Genomic DNA, 13,102 nt, shown 5'->3' with positions numbered 1-13,102 from the left:
GTATGTATAAATAGTTGGAAAAAAAAACTGGAAAAAGGAAAATACCAATTTTGTATTTTTGTGCTGACAAATCTGTTTGTAAATTCCATTTTCCAAACAAAATTAATTTGTTAATTGATCACACTCTTGGGAAATGTAGGTGCTACAGCAGCAGACAACAAGGTAAACAGGTGATTTGGGGAGAGAAGGGTAAAGTGTGCAGTTTGTACACAAAGTGGTAATGTTAGAATGAATAAAAGAAAGAAAGAACGAACGAACGAACGAACGAAAGAACAAACGAAAGAAGGCCAAACAAAATAAGAAAGAAAGAACTAAAGAAAGCAAGCCAGAAAGAGTAAACGAACGAAAGAAAGCAAGAGAGAAAGAACGAAAGACACAACGGAAGAAAGAAAGCAAGCAAGAAAGAAAGAAAGCAAGAAAGAGAAAGAAAGACCGACAGAAAGAAAGAACGAACAAACGAAAGAAAGAAAGAACGAAATAAAGAAAGCAAAAAAGAAAGAATGAAAAAAAGAAAATACAGGTAAACTGTATAAATAGAACCCAGGTAGCGTAGTGGAAAATGGAAGTAGATGAGCAGATCAATATTGCAAAGTGATCAGTGAGTGAGCCGTCGTCTTTACCTGAACATAGAAACCATCATCTGCTCCATTCTGATCTGCCCAAGCATGTGTGGCTTCTTCCCACGACATTCCTCTCTCCACACCCACCTGTGAGGAAACACACACACACACACACACACACAGTGTCAGTTTAAGTCACTGTAACCCACCTGGATCCTGAAAGAGCATCTAAATAAATAAATGAATGAATGAATGAATGAATCAATGGATCTGAACTGACGGTGAAGAGCTCGACGTGTCCTGACGTGGTGTAGCCCGGCGTGAGGAACTTCCTGCAGTCGACCTTCTGCACCTTCTCATCGCCGGAGCCCAGATCTAATAAGAGACGAGCGCAGAAGCAGTTTTTTACTCACTCGATACTCGACACCGTCACACTTTACTCCAACGGTCGGATTTCACACAGGAGGAAAAAACAAAAAAAACACATTAAATCATTCATTTCCGTCTTTGTGAGAGTCTCACCGAGGATGCCCATGTCGTATCTGCCGTTCTTCTTGGCCTCCTGGATGACGGCGGCCAGCGTGTCGGAGAAGTACTGGAACAGGGCGTTCTGCTGCTGGACCTCCATGCCCAGGATGCGGTTCAGGAACTTGCCAATGTTGTTGTAGTCTTGGCACCGCAACACACACACACGAGCGCACGCATTAGATTGATTTGCAGATTTCATGCATCGTAAATCAAATCACAGCTCTGAGAGCAGCGGTGATGTCACCCCCTCGTTTTCTTTTCCTCTGATTGATAATTTAAACTGACCTTTGTCCAGTGAGAGCGTGCCAGATCGGTCCTCCACGTTGATCAGACCAACGCCTATTAATCCACCCTGGATTTCTGCAGGAGGAAAAACACTGTTATTAGAAAACTGCTCATTTATTTTTCTTACAAACTACAAAGACATTAACACAGTAGGTGGTAACGACCGGCAGCTGCAAGGTGAAGCGGTCGCTAGAGATTGTCATAATTACTTGTTTTCACAATTAATCGCAGTATTAAACGCCACAATTAATTGATCGCAAAGATTCCTAAATAACGTCACTTTCCAAAAAAAGATTCTGTATGAACCGTGTCGGCAGATGTGGCGCCAAAGTAAAGGTAAATGCACAGATACTGGTCCATACAAAGGTTTTAATCGACTAGTGCTTCAAGTGTAATATATTATTCACATGTTTGAAATAAAGTATTCATTCATTCATTCATTCATTCATTTACCTAACGTAGCATTGAATTGGTAGGAATTTAAATGCTAGAGTGTCATTTGTAATTAAAAAAATTAAAGATTAAACATTTGGTATTGATGACAATTAATGACTTGAATATTTCAAACACTTCCCCTGGCGGATTAATAATTGGTCATAGATAGATATTTAAAATATTGTATAATTAGTAATGTATATTTTAACTATATTTTGATTTTACACATTCATAGTGTTGTGAAATTACTTAATGCATAATAATCGTGATAATCGTAATACCATGATCATTTCTCTGACAATAATCGTACCAAAAAAAATCTATTATCGTGACGTCCCTAGTCACGAAAAAATTAAAGGCAGTGTGAGCGTCAGAGTGAGAAGGGGCCGATCCCTGTCTGACTCGTACCTTTGAAAAAGTCACCTTTAAACTCGGAGGGCGGCGTCACCAGCGGAGAGTCCAGCTTCACGATCGACTTCATCACTATTTCCAGAGCGTTTCTGCCGTACTGCGGATCAGACCAGCGCCAGTCAGACACTAAAACCACACAAACGACACAACACACTACACACTCAGACAGAAGCTTCCTCCACTCACCTTGTTGTCAAAGTTGAACCTGCTGAGGTCTCTGGTTTCCGTCGCTCTCCGGTCTCCGTGTGTCAGAGCGCCCTGTCGGACACAACGGCCACAAGTTGAGTCAACATGTTTCATAACTGTTTGTGCTTATGTCATAGCTATATGTATTATCTGTACCAAATGTAATCTACTTTTCTTTTTCTGTCTGCATGTTAAATCTGCATGTCAGTGTTGCTATGTGTCGCCTGCCTTCTGTTATGTACATGTCCTATTTGTTAGTATGAGCTTTTAGGTAAATTGATGTGTCATTTCAGCTGTATTTTAATGCATTGCTTAATTCAGGGTATATACAGGAATCTTGAAGTTAATTTTAAAACCTTTTTAAGACTTTTTCAAGACCTTCTCAATATTTTTCAATACCTCACCGCCACTTCAAGCTGTAACCATTCACATCAGTGACACTTTTAACGTAACAGTTTTAGTTTGTGATAAAGACTTTAGACCACTATGATAAAACATAATTCAAAATAGGCTGGGATAATAAATCAAAGGCAAAGTTTATCAAAAAAAAAAAAAAAAACATTGCTCCACTCAAAAAACAAAAACAACAATCTTCTTTTCTGTTTTATGTACCGGTTCATCTTTGGTTTTTAATAAAATGAATAAATTCACACACTTTCACAATGTTTTTTAGGACCCAAACTCTTGGACAGCTAATTCAGAAAAAATACCTTGAAAATGTAAGACTTTATAAAGTCCCGAAAAGACTTGTTAATACTTTTTAAGGGTCTTAATTTTCCCAAAATTGATTTATCACCTTTTAATACTTTTCAAGACCCCACGGATACCCTGTAATTGTTTCTTTTGGTTCTTAGGTTGCCTGTAACATCTGGCCAGGGACAACAGATGAAAACTAGCCTTACTGGCTAACTCTGGCTCACTTACAGTGTTGCACTGTCCCTCTCAAATAAACCAATAAATTAAAAAAATGAAATTAACTGAGCAGAGTTAAACGAGTCTTTACCAAGCTTTCAAGTCTCTTGGCGACGATGGAGGCGAAGCGCTGCTCTCCCGCCAGCTCCGATATGAGGAAGACGTATTCTGGAGCCGTGACCTGGTTCGACCTGTGCGTTCTCCCTGTGTGCACACAAACACACAACACAATCTTTAATACAAACTGAGCCACGCTGACACCATTTATTCAGTTACATGAGAGACTGAAAGACGGAGCGGCGTGAGGTTTGTTCTCCACTGACCGAACTGCTGGATGGCTCTGTCTGCGCTCCACGGCAGCTCCAGCGTCATGTGGACTCTCCGCCGCTGGTTCTTGACCCGCCGGTCGGCCTGCAGGGAGATTCCTGAGCTGGCCGCCTCCGAGATGATGGCTATGTTCTGGGAAGAAGAAAAAACAACAACCAGTATTATTTTTCACATAAACAACAATTAGCAGCCGCTTTGTCTGATCAGATTCATTCTGGTGATTTGTTTTTGTTTGGGTCGACGCTACAGTTTGAATTCCTTCAGCTCAGGTGTGTTTTTGCTTTGTTTGTTGTGCGACAGCAAAATGAATAAAGGCGTTTAGGTAGTTTCTGCATTTAATAGGAAACCAGCTGCACACACACTCGTCTCTGAGCCACAGCACTGAGTAACGGTCAGACACGGGGACGGATCGATCACTCAGGCGCCTTTCTCAGACATATCAATATCAGAGTGTGTGAAGACTTTGCAGCTGAACTCCAATCTGATCCACTAGAGAAAAATAAATGTGTGTGTTGTGTCTTTCTACTGATTTTTGTTTAATTTATTGACATTTTCCCAGAGTTCCCTTGCAGAGCTGCTCTGAGGACATTGTGAATAATAAAAGTTATTTATTTGACACGTTGAGCCTCCAGTAAACGCAGTAAAATACTGTCACAAGTGTTTGAACCATATTTGACATGTGTTTATGTAAACATGAGTAATAACAGCTGATTCACTGGTTCATGGAATTTTTTACTCCCTAATAACAGTGTCACAGTGACTTGCACTTTCAGCATTTAGATACAAAAGACTGTCATTTCATAATTATGAATCATTTCTTGTCTTGTTACCTCACTGTGACCTTGGTTTTTGACCTTTTCCCACCAAAATCTAATCAGTTCATCTCTGAGTTGAAGTGAATGTTTGCACCAAGTATGAAGAAATGCCCTGAGGAGATTTCTGACAGTCAGACAAAAACATACACCAACACTCCTCCTGCTGCTGCTGCTGCTAATGAAACATGGCGACCTCACAGTAACTGTGTTACTGAACAAGACGCCTCTTCTTCTTCATCCTGTTTGTCATTATTCACATCATGAGATCGAGCTGCAGTCTGGACCAATAACAATCATTTATTCTCCAGCGGCAGCAGCAAATTTATAAAGTGAAGTAAAGCTTCACAATCAGTCAAAGTGTCGTGTGACATTACAAAAACTAGAGTCACCGAAAATAATCATTTCAAAGATGCACTGAGATTCTTAACGTGACGATTCTGAATCGATGCCGTTATGTCACAGAATCGATTTTTAAATTCAAATAATTGAATGATGATGTTGTTCACAAACAGGGACAGTGATTTATTTTATCTTAAAGCACAATGCCAGGATTTAGATTTTGTTTTGGAGAAATTAACAAGTGCACCTTTAAGTAGCCTAGGCCTTTGTGTGTTCAGACTACAAGGAAGCTGCTGTATTGTGGAAATGCATTTAAATTAGTTATCATATTTATCTGACTATTTATGTTAATTGATGAATGAAGCCACGTGTAGCAACATAGAAAATTGAGGATGCATCAAAATGCATCGTATAATTGAATCGAACTGAATCGTAGACTGATAAATCGTAATCGAATTGAATCGTGTGGCCAGTGAAGATGTGTCACCACTAACAAAAACTGTTCAATAAATAACTAACTAACGTATCACTTCTTCTTAGTCTCAAACATATAAAGTGTGGACGCTGAGTGAATGATCTTGGGTCTAAACCTCCAGTCAGTGATGATTAACATGTTTTCCTCTGTGACTCTGTCTCTACCTTCTCTCCGTCCATGAACCTCTGCTTCTCCGTGAGGTTGAGGATTTCCACGGGGACGTCCAGCTCCGAGCGAGACTCGTAGGTGATGCTGCCGTCGTCGTTGCTGACCACGCGACCTTTACGTCCAGTCATCTGAAGCACGGCAGAGGAAAAACAACAACAAACACACACAATGTAGGTCAGATATAACAAACACTGATCCAGCTTTAAAACTACAACAACAATAACGGGCAGTAATAAAGAAAGAGAAAGGTTGGCGTTCTCACCTCGGCCACGTTGTCGGGCCCGCCCAGCTCGTCGATGAGCTCGTCCAGCGTGTTGGGAGGTAGATCCTCTGCCAGCTGCTCCAGTTTCTCCAGCAGATCTCTCTTCATTTTCTGGGCGTGTTCCACGGCGTCCTGACTCGTCAGACAGGTGTCCGGACTCTCTGCCTTCACTAACCCACAAACAAACACTCGTTAAAGGGATAGTTCAACATTTTGGCAAATTGGCCCATTACCGTAATCCCTATAGTTTTAGGAGTAGGTTCGTTACCTTTAATTGTCGGTGCAAGCTATCTCTAGAACGGCGGAGCAGAGCCGCGAGCTGCTCAGAGCTACGCTACGGAGGCTCATGGGATTTCTTCATCAAACTCATCAAATACACAATCCAACAACTCCACAACGCTCTGGTGGACAAGTTGTGACCTGCACATTCACCACGCTATGAGATAATAACACAACGTTACCAGACAGAGTTGTTTTAGAGGGAAATTCATGCAAAACCGCTGATACGTGTTGCCTTCAGGGACAGTTTTCCAGCAAGCAGACTCTGCGTTTGCCTCTAAAACAACTCTGTCTGGTAACGTTGTGTTATTATCTCATAGCGTGGTGAATGTGCAGGTCACAACTTGTCCACCACCGTTCTAAAAATAGCTTGCACCGACAATTAAAGTTAACGAACCTACTGCTATGACTATAGAGATTATGGCAATGGGCCAATTTGCCAAAATGTTGAACTATCCCTTTAACTCTATAAAGGTCCCATCAGTTAGTTAGTTAGTTATCTGTGCTGTGATGTGTTATGTTGTGTTTACCTGGGGCCGGGGCGCTGGGGGGGGGGACGGGGGCGGTGAAGGCCGGCCTGGTGGAGCCGAGGCCGGAGGCTAACAAGGCACTTTGGATGGAGTCTGGGTCGATGCTCCGCCTCCTCTTCTTCTTCTTCTTCTCTTTGCCTTTCTTTGGTTCCTTACGTTCCCTGATGAGCCACGGATCTAAACACAGGAAGGTTTTTTTAACAGGTTTCCACTAAGTCTGAGAGAGGAAAAAAAAAGGTTTTCGATCCTGAACTGTGCTTACCGTCTTCGTCGTCGTCGTCCGACTCGTCTCTGAACGGGTTGAAGTCGTCGTCTTCGTCCGCCGAGCTCACCGACTTCATGCTGTCGTCGCTGTCCTTCCCGGACTCTCTGTCTGAATCCTCGGACTGACTCTCCTCCGAGCTCGTGCCCGACAGGCCGCCGTGTTTGCGAGGTTTCTTCTTCTGCTGCTGCTTTTTGATGTCTGCACCTGGACAGAGCGTCGTCGCAGACATCAGTTATATCTCAGTTTCCTGACAGGTTCGGTCTTATTCTTTTATTCTTTTAAAGCAGAAGTAAGTGGTCCGGTCGTTTTCGCTAATGCTGCGTTCCAGGCAGGCTTTTGAAATCGTAAATTACAGCTTCAAGTCACAACTTACGACTTTGTAGCGTTTCAGGCAACCCACTCGTGTTTTTCCGACCTGTTTTACCGGTGAAAGTCACTATAACGGCCACTCGTAACTTCTGACCCGTGAACTCGTACCAGATCGAACTGGTACGACTTCACGGTCGGAAAAATACGAGTTTCCTTGAACGCACCATAACAGTCCTCGTCGCTACGTCACCACATTCACGGCGTCCCTTGGCTGCACACACAGCCCTGCATGCCGTTCTCTCTCCTCATTGGATAAAAACTGTAGGATACAATAAATGTTTTCTCTTCGGCTCAGAGCAGAGCAGAGGGACTGACAGACCCGTGTTTCAGTCCAAACACTCTATGTAAGTGATTGCTGTCGGAAGATATAACTATTTAAGACTTATATTAACACAAATATATCACTTACTTCTGCTTTAACTCCTATTACAGGGTTCCTACAGCTTAAGCCAAGTTCAATTTAAGACTTTTTAAGACTTTTTTAAAGCCACTTGAAATGAAATTTAAGACCGACTTCACAATAAACACAAATGCAGAAAAAAGAAATAAAAACACCACATCAATTACACAGGGTTATAGGGACAATTTGACCCACTTTCCTATGTGATCCAAGGTAAAGTGACTGCTACATGAACATTGGATTGTGTCTCTTTCCAGCTGTCCTTTCAAAATAAATGCATAAAAAGTCTGAAAAAAACAAAAAAAACCAACACTGACTCGGGAGCTGGTGGCGGTGAGAAATTTAGCGTTGACGGCCGCCACTAACTTCTCACTGTCGGAATGTTACCAATTATTTTGAGATTTGAGACTAATTACAACCATAAAATCCCACTTACCAAGTGTTAACATTTTTAAGACTTTGAAAAATTGATTTAAGACATTTTAATGCCAATTAAGGCCTTGTTTTTAGATTGAATTCGATGCCTTTTAAGACTTTTTAAGGATCCGTAAGAACCCTGTGTTACCTTTCCTCTTCTTGCCCTTCTGGTCGAGCTGTGCTGCCGTTTCACTGGGAGACGGCGTCTTCTTGGCCGAGAGGTCGATGCCCAGCAGGCTGTAAAGCTTCTGTCTGTCTGGAGCTGGAAAGTGCTTCTCGACCAGAGACTGCAGCACACCTCTGCAACACAGACAGACAGACAGACGAGTTTTATTACAGCCACACTCACTTCACCCTGATTAAACAGCGAGGGTAGAAAACCGTCTGCGGTGTTGTCCGTACTTTGCAGTCGACACAAAGTCGTTGAGTTCTCCTCCTCCTTCCTCCAGGGCCTCCAGAGTTCTGGCCTCGCCGGTGGACTGAAGACCGATCACCACACACTGAAACACAAACAGCAGATTGATCAAACAGTGGTCATGGCCTTTATTTATCCAACCAGGCTCAGGTCTGATTGTTTCTACCCAGATTTCCAAAGAACAAACTTTCACCAGTACAGAGTGGGATGTTTAGCTCGGAGAGCAACTGATCTTTTTTTTCTTTTCTGGACTTATTTCTCTTTAATTTTATTATCGTTTCATTCAAAGAGAGCAAAGCAAAGTATAAAATGTCACTGTGAGACAGGCGTCGCCAACCTTGTTTCCTCTACTTTTACAAAATGAAAATGTTTTGTAACATTCATGAAAATAGTTTGTTTTTAGCCTCCATCATCCTGGTAGCTGAAATTGTCTCTCCTCTATTAAATATGAAATAAGCCTGAAAGTCACAGGACATGTCTGTTCTGATGAGTCAGCGGTCCTGAAATGTGTGTTTCACTTCTATAATACATATTTTTACTTTTCCGTTAACTTCACAAGTTCTCAAATTTATGTATGATTCATTAGGCGGCCTTTGGCGACATGTTGGAGACCCCTGCTGTAAACTGCTGTGTGTTAAATGTGCATATAGCAATCTGAAGTCAATCTGGGTGGAAATGAAAAATAGAAACACCAGGAATGTTTGTGGTTCCTTTGTTTCTTCCGTCTGTCATGCAGCGCCTCACCTTCCCGTTCTGGACCTCCTCTCTGGCCAGCTGCACCACTCTGCGAACTTTGGATGCGATGCAGAGGTACTTGAAGAACCGCTGGTGGGCCGACCAGAACTGGCCCCACATAGACTTCTTCATGCGTTGCTCTGCGTCCATCAGGTTCGCCGCCTGCTGGAACTTCTCCCGAGCGCTCACCCACTGAGAGGAACACAGAATAGAAATGTTTTCAATCTAAAAGCATGAAATAAAGAACCAACAGGGACGGTTTAACCGGTACAGGCTCCTCGTCCTTCACTCACCAGCCTCACAGACTTGTTGTACATGTAGATGTACTTTTGAGCCAGCGGAACCTCCTCGATCTTGAAAGTGACACCTGTAAAACTCAGCTGCCTCGCTATGTACATCCCTCTGAGTTTCATGTCCATAGCTACGATCTCCATGGCACCAACACCTCTGGATATGAGAAGAAAAGACAAAACAAAAAGAGCACATTAAAGGGGAACTTTACAAGTCCAGTAGATAGCGGGCTGCTTAAAAAAAATACTGCTGGATCGGGGATTGATTTATTTGATTAAAAACTCAATGAAAACAACAAAATAGCAGCGTTATTCCTGACCAGTGTGTCAAAAGACATGCAAGCCAGGAAATGTAACGAAATGTAACATCGCTGAGTCACCCTCCAGTCTCTCTGTCAGACACTGGACCGTAGGTGATGTCAATCAGCGTGCGGTAGTTTTGTGCTGCTGTGAGCTGAGAGACGTGACCGTTGTGTTTAATTTAGTGAGGTAAATGAAACGTCTGCTTCAGAAGTTATTCCTTGTCTCGGACACTTCCGTGAAACGTTAAAGAAACAAACAAACAAACAACCCCATGAATCTCTTTATTAATAGCCTTTAAAATGATGTGTTTTCTCCTGCGGGACGGGAGAAGACACAAAATCAATGATCTCTATTATTGTGCGGGCATAGATTCTCAGAGTTTGCGGGTGCGAGCGGGAGTGGACATACACATGGCGGGAGTGTAACACATGTGTTGTGGCAGGGCTCGAAACTGCCCCTAATTGGGAGCATTTTGCCCCTAAATTTTGAGACCGTGCAAGTAAATGAAAATTTTGATCTACTTGTGCCTGTGCAACCAGTTAATCATTATAGGTGTCAGGCCAATGTGTTTGAGGATCATGAATGAAAAGGAAATGTGAATATTTACTTAGCAAGTTGCTTTATGTGGTAAGCGCCCCTAAATGTTCTACTTGCACTCCAATTTTTTTATTTTATTTTAGGTGAGGGGCCACTGTGCTCCAAGTAAAAAAAGTCTGTCTGAAGCCCAGCATTGCAGTTGCAGATGGATTTATTAAACCATCACAGTTACTCCTAAGCTGTTTAATTATGGTAAAAATCTAGCAGAGTTTAGGTAAAAATCCTGCATCGTTCCTCTTTAACCACAGACGACTCTCCTCCCATCTGAATTACAGAACACAACAGAAGGAGAAACTCACCTGCGCTCGACAGCCTGAATAAAGTTGCCAAACTCCCTGAACGGCGTCTTGTGTCCCCAGATCCCCAGCCGGTTCATGTAGGCCATGTTCCTGGGTTCGGAGGCACCTGGACAGAAACCAGCTCAGTGACTCCAGTGTTTGCTCAGGTTCTCCCTCCACGCCCAACGTTTTGATGCTGTCGACTCACTAACTCACCTGTAGCACTTGCATACACAACCCGAGCCTTGGGGAGTTTGTTCTGCAGCTCCAACACTGCCAGTCCAGTCTTAGTCGGTTTGGACGATCCGATCGGACAAACATTTTTGGCTTTGTGACACTCGTCATAGACGATCTGGAGACGTTTGGTTAAGGAAAGTCAGTTTGCATCCCTGGCACAAATACACATCCCGTTTAAATGACTTTGTTTTATACGTAAATTGACTTTAATTGGTTTCTATGAGAGGATACGACTCCATCAAAGTCCTCCCCGCACCAGTGGAGCAGCTGATTGAATCTCGTCTTGTATTTGCCTCCTGATTGGCTCTCTCCTATCAACGATGAGTAAGTGGCGAAAATCACACCTTTCTTCACGCTCCCGTTGTGTTTGGAGGAGATTTTGCCGTATTTGAACTGAAAACAAACACAAAACAAAAAAGCAATTGAGTCACATTTTGACATTTCAACCATCTAGTAAACACACACACACACACTTCTGTTGTCACGGTGACTCACCTTGTTCAGAGAGTGAACCTGAATGTTTTTGGCTCCGATGTCCCTTAAATCCCGCTCAGCGTCGTACTTCAGGTCGTTAGAGACACTGAACCTAAAAAACAAAAAGGAGGTGAAACATCAGAAACATGAGGTCGAACACAACAGTTTGTAGTCGGCCATGTTGAATATGATCCAGGAGGTTTGTGGTTTTTACCAAAGCGATCTCTTGCGGCCTAACAAGTAATTCTCATAGATGATCCCTGCGATGGTTCGGCCTTTCCCAACACCGGCTCCGTCACCGATCAGATATGCAGCTCGATCGCCACTCGGGAGAAACGTCTCATGTTGCTGCAGCACAGGAAATCAATCAGACACAATTAACTAGGGCTGGGTTAAAAAAAAAAAAAAAGATTTCCGATTAATATCGATCTTCATTTTAAAGATGCAATATCTATTCATAAAATCCTTAGATCGATCTTTTTTATGTTTGTATTTTCCTGTTAATTAGTTAGAATATTGAGTACGAATAAGAAATGAAATATGAAACTCTACTAAAGAGTTGTTCATGTTAAATAAATGTGCATAATGTAACTGCTTTTGGGTCAACTTTTAATGTAGCCTAAACATTAATATTTACATTAATAGGGAGTTCCATCCTTGTACAATTTGCAGAATTAGTTCTGTGAATCTCTTTGATAAACATGCAAAATACCCAGCCCTACAATTAACACTCACACAAAACCATTAAAAAAGAAAAAGAAAAACACACAAAGCGTTAACCTGGGGTGTTGGTTTTGGCACCGATCTTCATTTTAAAATGGGATATTAATTATACATTGTTTAGGGAGGAGGGGGGGGTTTCAGGATCCCCACAGACACTTTGAAAAATGAATTATATTCAAACAAAACCCAGTGTCCTGCAGAGTAAAAGTAGAATATTAAAAGCAATTTTCGAAAATGTGACTTTTGAATAAATGCCACGTTTAAAACCTCTGATTACGGTGTAATTAACTTCTGAATAAGAGAAGGATTTAGACAGTGGTAGGTTTATTTTATTCAGGTTGATGCTGGATATTGAATAAAACATGTTTGTTTCTTCCCCGTTTCTTTCAATAAAAAACTAATTTCATTTTCTGTTTTAACTTGAAGTTCTCAATTTAAATTTTTCACCCGGGTTTCATCTCAATAAATTGAAAACAGTGTTTACCTGAGCAGCGTAGGTGATGGCCTCCAGCTGCAGGGCCGACAGGCAGCCCCGGTCGATGGTCTCCTCTGGGATGGACAGTCTGTACCAAACGTCTGGAGGGTTGACGCTGGACAGCGAGCTGGTCTCCACCACGGGGTCGGGGTGCCGCAGGCCGATCTTTACTACAGAGACAAACCACCGGGTCAGCAGCCAATCAGCACAGCTCGAGTCGACAAACAGAGATAAGACTTCATATATTTGAAAGAAAACAAAACAGTACCACTCACATTTCATTGGCATGTACTCTGCATACGTCTCTGCGTGACCCAACTCGTCCTCCTCCTCTTCCTCCGGCTCGTCCTCCTCCTTCATCCCAGGAGGTTTCTGCACAGGGATCGACACACTGATCAATAACCTCCCTCAATATTCACATGTAAACGCTGCAGTACGTGTAACGCATGCACCTCATGTGTGTTTCTAAAACGGACAATTAAAACAACCAGAGCCAGCGCTCACCAGAGGATGTGAAAAGTTTTGCATCTTGATGTCGTCGCTGATCCAGATCCTGGCCGGATCTTTACCCATCACCTCCTTCTTGATCCCGTTGTTGATATCATCTGAAAA

General features: G+C 42.4%; 1 protein-coding gene across 5 annotated transcripts in view; it reads right to left on the bottom strand.

Moving 5' to 3' along the window:
• Positions 1 to 13,102, bottom strand: part of sbno1 (strawberry notch homolog 1) — a 30,350-nt gene that overhangs the window by 12,986 nt on the left and 4,262 nt on the right. For 4 of the 5 annotated variants that reach the window (XM_083983394.1, XM_083983396.1, XM_083983392.1 and 1 more), the window contains exons 6-29: positions 12,995 to 13,095; positions 12,766 to 12,862; positions 12,500 to 12,660; positions 11,507 to 11,640; positions 11,314 to 11,404; positions 11,050 to 11,211; positions 10,798 to 10,933; positions 10,603 to 10,708; positions 9,407 to 9,560; positions 9,123 to 9,305; positions 8,366 to 8,463; positions 8,112 to 8,263; positions 6,775 to 6,981; positions 6,513 to 6,689; positions 5,704 to 5,873; positions 5,438 to 5,569; positions 3,641 to 3,776; positions 3,409 to 3,521; positions 2,406 to 2,477; positions 2,217 to 2,316; positions 1,374 to 1,448; positions 1,083 to 1,229; positions 841 to 935; positions 621 to 707 (exon numbers count right to left, since the gene is read on the bottom strand). In XM_083983394.1, the coding sequence (XP_083839520.1) occupies positions 621 to 707; positions 841 to 935; positions 1,083 to 1,229; positions 1,374 to 1,448; positions 2,217 to 2,316; positions 2,406 to 2,477; positions 3,409 to 3,521; positions 3,641 to 3,776; positions 5,438 to 5,569; positions 5,704 to 5,873; positions 6,513 to 6,689; positions 6,775 to 6,981; positions 8,112 to 8,263; positions 8,366 to 8,463; positions 9,123 to 9,305; positions 9,407 to 9,560; positions 10,603 to 10,708; positions 10,798 to 10,933; positions 11,050 to 11,211; positions 11,314 to 11,404; positions 11,507 to 11,640; positions 12,500 to 12,660; positions 12,766 to 12,862; positions 12,995 to 13,095 (3,086 nt within the window). The remainder of the gene's footprint in view (positions 1 to 620; positions 708 to 840; positions 936 to 1,082; positions 1,230 to 1,373; positions 1,449 to 2,216; positions 2,317 to 2,405; positions 2,478 to 3,408; positions 3,522 to 3,640; positions 3,777 to 5,437; positions 5,570 to 5,703; positions 5,874 to 6,512; positions 6,690 to 6,774; positions 6,982 to 8,111; positions 8,264 to 8,365; positions 8,464 to 9,122; positions 9,306 to 9,406; positions 9,561 to 10,602; positions 10,709 to 10,797; positions 10,934 to 11,049; positions 11,212 to 11,313; positions 11,405 to 11,506; positions 11,641 to 12,499; positions 12,661 to 12,765; positions 12,863 to 12,994; positions 13,096 to 13,102) is intronic. The other variant, XM_083983393.1, reaches the window with a different exon arrangement.

The sequence above is a fragment of the Trachurus trachurus genome (assembly GCF_905171665.1).
Source record: "Trachurus trachurus genome assembly, chromosome: 12".
Taxonomy (NCBI): domain Eukaryota; kingdom Metazoa; phylum Chordata; class Actinopteri; order Carangiformes; family Carangidae; genus Trachurus; species Trachurus trachurus.
This window is presented reverse-complemented; position numbering and strand designations above follow the sequence as displayed.